Source organism: Lactuca saligna, chromosome 8 (assembly GCF_052625555.1).
Source record: "Lactuca saligna cultivar CGN05327 chromosome 8, ASM5262555v1, whole genome shotgun sequence".
NCBI classification, from domain to species: domain Eukaryota; kingdom Viridiplantae; phylum Streptophyta; class Magnoliopsida; order Asterales; family Asteraceae; genus Lactuca; species Lactuca saligna.
Genome location: NC_136424.1, coordinates 91,872,961 through 91,883,492, shown reverse-complemented (window position 1 = coordinate 91,883,492; position 10,532 = coordinate 91,872,961). Strand labels below are relative to the sequence as shown.

At 33.4% G+C, this 10,532-nt stretch overlaps 1 protein-coding gene across 1 annotated transcript; it reads left to right on the top strand.

Annotated features, from left to right (window-relative positions):
- The first annotated feature begins 1,733 nt into the window (after positions 1–1,733).
- Positions 1,734–3,191, top strand: LOC145010794 (fasciclin-like arabinogalactan protein 4). The gene has a single exon (XM_078969329.1). It carries the CDS (start codon positions 1,820–1,822, stop codon positions 3,047–3,049), a length of 1,230 nt encoding a protein of 409 aa, XP_078825455.1. The 5' UTR covers positions 1,734–1,819; the 3' UTR covers positions 3,050–3,191.
- Positions 3,192–10,532: the final 7,341 nt, after the last annotated feature.

The following is a 10,532-nucleotide window of genomic DNA, read 5'->3' as shown; positions in this document are numbered from 1 at the left end:
ACATTTTTTAAACCGTTATAACGACCATGTTAGTGTAATATGTATAAAAGTAATCTTAAGGACCTAATGTGAACAAAGTTAAAACTTAATTACCCTCTTAAGTCATTAACCCCAACCTAAATCAAAACCTAAACTAGATCATAATAGTGGCCAATGGAATACAGACTAACAATATTCAACCAAAGAAAACGTAAATAACAAACTAAAATAAATAATACCAATCACATTACAAGCCAGATTTATGTGGCCTCACTTTCGAAGTGATAGTGTACATCCACATGTGAAGATGAATAGATATGTTATTGTAGCGAGGATCAAACTCGAGTAATTAGAAAACACCAAACTAGGGCTGTAAACGAACCAAACGAACACAAACAAGGTCTTGTTCATGTTCGTTCGTTTAAGTTAGCCGAACAACAAACGAACACGAACGAGATTTTCTTGTTCATGTTCGTTTGTTTAACAAATTACTTTGTTCATGTTCGTTCATTTATGTTCGTGAACATGCTAAACGTACATAAACGAACAAACATAAATGAACAAAGATAAAAAAACACAATTAAACATATATGAACATAAACGAACATATAATATAGCAATATAATAAAAAATAATTGAATATAGATGAATATAAATAAACTTAAACGAACGAATATAAACAAACGTAAATAAACATCGTAAACGAACATTCATGAACATAAATGAACGAGCGAGACCATTGTTCATGTTCGTTTATTTAACTAAACGCACGATAATTTTGTTCATGTTCGTTCATTTATTAAATAAACGAACATAAAAGAACTTCTCTCCGAACAGTTCACGAACGGTTCATCGAACGTTCAGTTCGTTTACAGTCCTACACCAAACCATCCCTACACCAAACCAATATACCAACCTCAGATACCGAGTTTCTAATATTAAAGAAACAATCTTCTATAATCCATTATTTTTTAATTAAATAACGAGAAAAACATCAGTGTTTTCATGGTATAACACTATAACATATCTACTTTTCTTTCTACACAAAGTCTACGGAATTCATTGTTGGTATTAAATGCTCCACCTAGAATATTTTTGGCTATTTGCATTATACCGCCCGATATTTTGTGAACGTTTGTACTTTTCACATCAACTTTCGTTACTTTTATCCATACTACTCATATTCATGTTATCATTTAAGATGGTCTACTTTCCCATTAGATGTCTATTTCTAAGAGGAATTAAATGTATGTTGTATACCCATATACTTTTTCGTTAAAAAGTCATGTAATCAGATAGAAATAAAATGACTATACGTTTCCATGTTTCCAAATTTTTTTATGAGAAATTAAATTATCTCATATTTTTATATCTATAATTATTTTTACCTATTAAAATTATGATAAATCACTATTCAATTTTATTTTATTTGATATATTTCTAATATAATCTTAATGAGTTAGTTAAAAAAATATGAAATAATGATATATATCATAATTTTATTGAGTAAGAATATTTATAGATATAAAAAAAATACAAATCAATTTAATTTTTCTTTTCTTATTAATCCAAAATTGACCTCTTAAGCAATATGTTTGGATTTGTAAGCTAATCAAGCAGCGTAGCAAATAAAACAAAAAAGGACTAAAATGTAGTGGCTGTGAAGTATAGGGACTAAAATTGTCAAAAACCATAAGTGTATGGACTTGATTTTTGATTTATCCTAATTACGGATGTATATGCTTTCAACAAATCATCATCATCATCATTCATTCACATACACCATCAACACCCGATCATCCCCCATCACTCTCACTAGTTCAGCTTCCACTCGATAGAAATGGCTGTTTCTCAACTTATTTCCCATTTCACCCCTATTATTTTGCTATATTTACTCTTACACTCCACCTTCATCTCCGCCGTTAACATTACCCATCTCTTATCCCCTTACCCAGATCTCTCCGACTTCTCCGACCTCCTGTCCTCCACCACCGTCGCCGCCGATCTAACCCAACGTACATCTCTCACTCTCCTCGCCGTTCCCAATTCCTTCCTCCGATCTTCCGACCTCATCCGTCGTTCCCCCTCCTCCACCAACATCGCGGACGTCATCCGCTACCATGTCCTCCTACAATACCTCTCTCTCCACGACCTCAGCCGCTTTCCTCCCTCCGGAAAACTCATCACTACTCTCTTCCAAACCACCGGCCGTGCCAGCAACAACTTCGGCTCGGTTAATATTACCTACGATGATAAAACCGATACAACCACCGTCCGATCCCCAGCCGCGTACTCACAAGCACCTAATAACGCCACCGTTATTTCCCTAATTAAGAACCTACCGTACAACGTTAGCATCTTCTCCGTCAATTCACTAATCGTACCTTACGGATTCGATCTACTTGCATCGGAGAGTCGACCGCCATTAGGGCTTAATATCAGTAAAGCGTTAATTGATGGTCACAACTTCAATGTGGCGGCGTCAATGCTTGCTGCATCTGGTGTCGTTCAGGAATTCGAATCTGATGAAGGTGGTGCGGGAATTACACTGTTCGTCCCGACCGACGACGCATTCTCCAATCTACCAGCGTCGGCGAACTTTCAATCGTTACCGGCGGATAAGAAGGCCGACGTATTAAGGTTTCATGTGCTACATTCTTACTATCCCCTCGGGTCGCTTCAATCGATAGTGAATCCTGTTCAACCAACCCTAGCCACCGAGGACAAAGGCGCCGGGAGCTTCACATTGAACATTTCTCGGGTTAACGGGTCGGTTGCAATTAATACGGGCATCATTCAAGCCTCCGTAACACAAACCGTATTTGATCAGAATCCCGTTGCAATTTTTGGAATTTCTAGGGTTTTGTTACCAAAGGAGATTTTCGGGAAAAATGCCGTGCTGGAAAAATCCCCTCCCATTAGCGGCGCTCCGGCACCAGTCATGCCCATAAATTTTTCACCGGAATTGTTCGGGCCATCATCGCCACCGGGGGAAATGCACTCTTCGGCGACGGTACGGATTGTCAATTTGGCTGTTTTATGTATAGGATTGTTGTATGTATTTGTATGAATTTTCTTCCATTTTGTCATCTTATAAATCGACTACTCTCTAAATTATTGGATGGAAAAGGAGAAAGAAAAAAAGTTTCTTTTTCTTTTCCTCTGCGTTTTTTTACAGACAACCTTTTCAAAAAAAGCAGCCATTTTCAAGAGAACCATTTCAAGATTTCCCCCTCTTTTTGTTGCTACCTTCTTCTGTTATTATTTTCCTTCCATCCCTATTTACAGACTACATTCAAGTTCATGTTGTTGTAAAGAGTTATTTCTTTGTTTCACAAAATTTGTTGTTTATTAAATGAAATTGAAATAACGTTGAATGAATGAAACATGCATTTTACACAATTCTTTGATGCTATTTGAATGGTTTCCGTATTCAACAAAAGTATGTAGTATAATGTGCTGCCATTATTGTATCCATTACATGTTTTTTTTGCTCATACAACCTTTTGAACTTGATATTGTGTTTACAAACTTTTAGCCAAATTAGGCGTATTTTGAATACTCTGTTTGACTCGTGTTTACCTTGAAAGCGGAATCAGCCTTATTTTATCATTTTATGGGTCTAGCTTGTTGGGTTCTTTTTTGTTGAGATAAAAGATTGATGGAGAAATTTTGAGTTGATGAAGTTTTGATGATGGATTGGAGGGGGCAAAACGGCAGTTACGAGGGAGATAGAGGGGTGGAACGTGAATGTGGTGAATTTGGTGGCAATAATAATAATATACTCTTTATATTATAATTATAATATATAATAAAAATAGAAATAGAAATAAAAAGGGGTGGTGAAGGTGATAAAGTGGATGACAGGGTGGAATGGACGGCTGTGATGGCAGACATTTATTCGGAGTTAGATTGCTGCCAGCACAGCACACTTGAGTTTTGTACGGTTTAGGAGAGTGATAGATTTATTCAGCGGTGCTGTGTATGTCGTTGTCGTAGGTTCATCATTTCATGGTCCAGTTATTTGGCCCAGTTCTAGGCTTGTGAAAATGGTCCAATGTAGGCCCATTAAATGAACTATCTGTGTTATGTTATTCTGTTAGAAGCTTAGGCCTAAGAGCTATAGGCTGTTACAATTTAATGATTTAAATACATAAAAGAATGAAATGTATTTTCAGTCATTGTATATTTCAAACTTTTGTTTTGAATATTACTATTTGAAGGCTATAATCAGGTAAAAAGTGTAGCTAGATAAAATAATACTCGGTTATTTTATAACAGCTTACACACGCACCTATTATTTTACTCTTAAATCTACATTTTTTTCTACACATCAAGATTTTACCCTCAACCTTTTAGCAGAGAAACAGCTATAGACGAGTTGATAAAGTAATAATCGATTAGCATTATGGTATTTACATCTAGTTAATTTAAAAGAATAAAAAAATATTTTCAAAGAAATGTAACTAGGAAGAGAGATATGATATTTGTTTTTATTTTATTTATTTATTTAAAATATAATGTTGAACAATGATGAGGTCTAGATTAAAATTGGTGATCAAAACCATGTTTTTTATTTTGACTTAAATATAAAAATGTCAACATTTAGCTATCTAAATTTAAATCGTACCAAACTTTAAACTACAAAAGTTGTCATCTTCTAGCCACACAGTCGTGCTAGTTAAGACCTTAATTGATAATCTACTATTTTTCTCTCCTCTTGGCTCTCGTACTCAAATTTGGTTCAACATCTCGATACACTCGTTTCTCTTCTATCGTATTCAAATTTGTAGATTGTAACCGTTGAAGATGTCATCTTCTTCCAATCAGAGATTCATTAATCAATTATAGGTGTTACTTTGAAGTGAAGACCAATTGGTTGATGAAATGCCCCAAAGAGAATTTGGGTGTGTTTTTAGACGTAAGAGTGTCTGTATTGGGTTAATGTAATCATTTATCAGTTAATCTCATTGTTTTTTAGTTAATGTAATCATTTATTAGTTAATGCAATTGTTTATACGAACTCATATTGGTGTTATTTATAATATATTGTTATTATGAGCATAGAAAATATATGACTGTTATTTATCTAATATTAGATATAGAACTATCAAAAAAACTACATTATTTTAACTAAATGCAACCAAATTTCTCTATCATATTTCTTGCATCTTTTATTAGACCTTATGTTAGGCTTTGTATATATTTTTTATGGGGTTTTATAAATTTAATTTTGCAACACAAATCGTGCATACAAATATTTTAACAACTACCTATAGTTCTCCATATTGAAATATAATATAGAAAACTATAATGAAAGATTGAAAGTGTTCATTAAAAAACCCAATAAGCTTCTTTTCAGAACCTATAAAAAAACTATGTAAGTATATATACGGTAGGTGTCAAAGGAATTTATAAAACTTACTAGAGGTCTAATAAAATAACACATTTGAAGTACATAGATATTGGGGATGAATCACAGAATCTAAATTAATATGACTTCAAAAACAATAGGAAGAAGCTAAAAATGAAAGAAAATTGTGTTTTTTTAATCAAAATAAAGTTAATTTTGATGGTTCTACACATAATATTACATATATGATAGTCATCTATTCACTTTTCCATATATATATATATATATATATATATATATATATATATATATATATATATATATATATATATATATATATATATATATATATATATATATATATATATATAGAGAGAGAGAGAGAGAGAGAGAGAGAGAGAGAGAGAGAAACAAACACATACATGTTGACTCTGATGGGTTTTGGTCACAAGAACATCCTATGTGCTCATACAAACCCTAATGTTTGGATCTAGGTTTCTTTATTGTACATGCAAGTTATCCAAGACTATAAACCCTAATTCTAGCATACAAGTAATCATATTAACATAAGAATGGGTTTAAGACATTACCTTGATTGTTATGTATCAATAACAATCCAATTCCTCCTTGTAATGACTTTAGAAAGCTTAGAGTTACAAATGTCACTCCTCTAATGGTTCACAAACACCAAGAGCAAGAGGATGAAGAGGAGAGAGGATGGAGGTTGCCCTAAAACATGTGAAACCCTAGAAGGATGCATAGCCATGTTTTTGGGTTATAAGGGTTCTATAGATAGTGAGGTTATTAGGGTTATCTAACAAGGAAACCCTAATTTGGATGCTTAAGCCCTAAGCAACCCATGGACTCCTTTCCTTAAGGCCTTGGACGATTTCTTATGGGTTTCCCCATAGAATTCGTCCACTCCTTAATATAAGGCAATCCATGGCCCAAATTGCAATTATCTTATAATTACAATTCCAGTCCCTTAAGTTTAATTAATCTCTTTTAGTCACAAAACTAATTACCAATTAATTCTTGACTAATATTAATTAAACAATATGATTTCGCCTTTAATATATTATTCTCATAATATATTAATAAATCATATTTAATCCTTTCTCTCCATAATTCATCCTATCAAGTTGCTTTGGTGAAGGCAACCCAAAAGGACCATGCACCATCGGGTCAAGTACATACCAAAATAGTTATGGACTTAGACACTAATCCAACAGTCTCCTACTTGGATAAGTCTAATAACTATTATGCGTATGACTTCAGATCCTGATATGCAATCGTAGCTTTCCAAAGCCGCTGTCAACTCTGATCCTATCAAATACGCGTGTCCTTTAGATAAGGGATCATATATTCCTCCATTCTAGATATCGTATGAGACATGATTTCAAATCATCCTCTTTGTACTATTTCTCGATTCCTGATTTATGACAACTGACTATTTGAACAAATCAAATTAGCCCTAGCCCGGCCGAGCATTTACGTTTGTCATCACTAAATCATCGAGGGGCCCAAAGATATCGCTTTTATCCTATTTGGGATAAAAGGAACGGATAAACTTTGATTCAATGCTCGCTTGCACCCACTTACCGAATCACACACAACAATATGTTTTATGACACTAAGTTACTAGTGTGTTTTCATATTATCAATGTGCAACCGATTAGCAAGATATAACTCACACATCTCGGTTTCAAGAATATAAGATGTTATCATCTCACCAATCACTCGTGATACAATTCATGGAGTGATCCTAAGTGAGCGTGGGTTTAATCCAATGCTCAAATCTTATTCATAAGCACTCATGAACGTTGCAGCAAACATTTACTTATGTCTAATACTCTTTTAGATAATCCACACACCAATTCACGATAGTCTTCATTCATATCTACTTCCAACATATGAACGACTGTGGCTCGTTCGAATAATTTGACTGTTCTAAACCAATTAAATTATTCAGGAAGTCAAAACATGCAAAGTGAAACACAAGAATAATACTAATCCCATATGGCCTCAACCTTTGAGCATAAATAAAACACCTTTTATTTATCACCATATTGATTACTCATTATTTGTCGTTTCGGGTAATCGACTTCTTACTTGAATTATTACACTTGTCCCATGCTCCTAGCATGCACACAATGTTTACCTATGGTTCTTTCTTTGTGAAATAGATCAAATTGAACACATGTCCAATCATTCTCATTTCACAACTCCAAATCCTTTTCCACAAGTGAAAGAATATCAAATTCTTGCTACTTATAGAATATGCTAGATTCTAACATTTTATGCAATGATCCTTTCGTAATGTCACTGCACCAGCACCAAAGTCACAAAGATTATTGCCAATGATATTACAAAGTCCTCTATCGGAGATTGTTACAAGACAATTCCTTAGATATGATGTCTCTCACTCAAAGTACATTCCTTTGAACATCCTTTTGCATAAATGTTTCTAATCTAGACATATATTTTCAATATTCAATTCCCAATATGGACACGTTTCCATATTTTCCATATGACAACTTATTCTTAATAGAATCTTATCTATTCATAATAATGTCGATATGGTCCATCCAATATGGAAACATTTCCATATTTTCCATATGACTACTCATTCTTAATAGAATCTTTTCTATTCATAATAATGTCGATATGGTCCATCCAATATCATGCTTCCAACTACTCACAAGCAACCAATCCTCGTCGAACTTTAGATTGTCCTTTGATAGTTGTTTAATTATTTTAGTCAAAACCGATTCTAGACATTTGGAAAATTTTAGAATGGTCAAATATTAAAGCATTTGCAATCGATCCTATACCCAAAGTGTATGGGACAAGATGCATAATGTTTTATTTGCTATGTTCTCAAAATTCGAATTGTGAAGAGGAATGTCGTAATCATAATCGAAATTTTAAGAACACACTATGTACCTTTGACTAAATTTATCAACATTTCTCAACCTAAGCCTTTAGATTTGAAATTAAGCATAATATTCTCTCCCTTAATTATAGCAAAACAACTATTCCATCCTTACAACTTTGCAAAGAATGACTCTTGTTTTCTATAATTAATATTACCAACTTGCAATACATTTCTTAATAATCATACAATCATAACATTTATGCTCCCACTATCATGATGATTATTATAAAACATAACACTTATGCTCCCACTAGCTTCGACATGTATTTATAAACATCCTAACTTTCAGAAAAACAATACCTATTGAATTTCTTAAGTCCATGTTTCTAATACTTAGTGCTTTGATAATCTTTTATCAAAGCTTCTTGAACTTATACACCTTTGCTTTAGATAGTTCATACGTGTGTCTAAAAAATTAAGACTAATTGCCAAACCTCACAACTCAAGTCATGGAAAGGGATACCGTAACCATAATCGAATTTGAGAATGCAATTTTACAATCACTATCTTTTTAAAATCTTTCTTAGTGAAAGCATTTCCTCACAATCATTTTCGTGAAGGATGAAATCTTATGACACTTAGATTTAAACGGTGTATGTGTTCTTATCCATGTAAATTTGTTAAAACCAAAGTTTACGACAAATTCAAACTCATATGGACCGAACTTTCTTAATCTTGATTTCTTGCCTTATGGTAGCACAACTGCCTACCATGTCTTCCAAGTAGTTAAGCAGTTCACCTTTGCCTATCAAGATACTTTCCATCGATCAAGGTCCTTGCCTTTTTATGCATTCAAACGAGAACTCATAGGACTCATATGCATAATTAACTCAATTGGAATGGCATAGAAAACAAAATAGTGTCAACATGATAGGTTGTAAACCTCAACTCGTGTGCTAGTTATGATCGATAAGGTTTATTTGATTTGTTCTTGAAACCTTTCAAGACCATTAAGACTCCCACTGACTCCTTGACATATAAGATTCTCTTGTCAATAAACATTTATTGACAACCAAATATTCAAGAGTTAGTGTAGGTTTTATCAAAACATAACACTTCATAAATTGGTCATAGTTGGTCTTTGTCTTATCCAAGACATCACAACTTTCCACATTTGATGAACGTTATAAACCTTTTAATACCTGTCACTCATTGTCACAATCTTAACTCTAAGACTTGTTTTGGAACGAAGTATGATTGACTTCTTGATTTAACCATTTCTTCAATTTTTGATTCCTCTACTTAGACATACAATTGTACTAAGACTCACTTAGAGGATCAATTAAGATATGGTTCTTAATCATAAGACCTATCATAAAGCATAAAAGGTACTCTCCCTTCTTCTTAGAATGGAGAAACTTTTATCTTTCTGCCTACTTGATTCTTCTTATTCGTTTTGCTATTGATTTAAACCTTTTTAATTAATTCCAAATTACACTTAATCTTATAAGTATAATCATATTTACTAAACCTTTAGTAAATCATGACGAATATCTTTGTTACTCTTATGGTGGACTTGATCAACACGCAACTTCGTGTACTCGATATCCTAGTCCTTCACTTGACACTTTGTCAATGAATTAGTCTAATTTCCAAATATGAAATTTCTCATTCATCATGCAACCAAGTTGCGTGATTCCAAATTTCTGTCCAATTGAAATTTGGGCGATGAGAAACTATCCCTATTTGGCAAATTCTCGACTTTTCCATAAACACCATAAATAAGAATCATATCCATTTGTTGTAGAAATATGCAAACACCAATTTTCATAACGATTTCATTGCAAGGAAATAAACAAATAAATAAGTCAAACGAAAATTTATTTTATTTATAAAAGCAGCGGAAAACATTTGTCCTTACAATGCAAAATCCATTGAAAACTATGTATTTCAAAAGGAAAATTTCTAACAACTCTATCATAACTATCTAAGCTCAAAATCTAATCTTAAAGTCCATGCGATCAAGATCCATTCCTTGTGATTAGATTCATCTTGCTCTTTCACCAAACTTCCTTTCTTTTCACCGATCCTGTAAAACATTCAAATGCAATCTTATCACATCATGTATTAAGAATCAATGAATAGGAACTTAACGGAGTTAGATAGTGGATTTTACCTGAAGCGCAGCCATACTCTTTGACTCTCCCATCTTCTGGACTCTTCAGGCTCTTTGGGAAGACTTGTATCCAACGCCCTTTCTTTTGGCAGCAAACGCAGGTCGGTTCTCCTAGAACGTCCTCAGAAGCATGGTCGGTTGACTTT

Bases quoted from the DNA above. Each gene is read 5' to 3' on its own strand.
- LOC145010794 (XM_078969329.1), top strand. From the start codon at position 1,820: ATGGCTGTTTCTCAACTTATTTCCCATTTCACCCCTATTATTTTGCTA.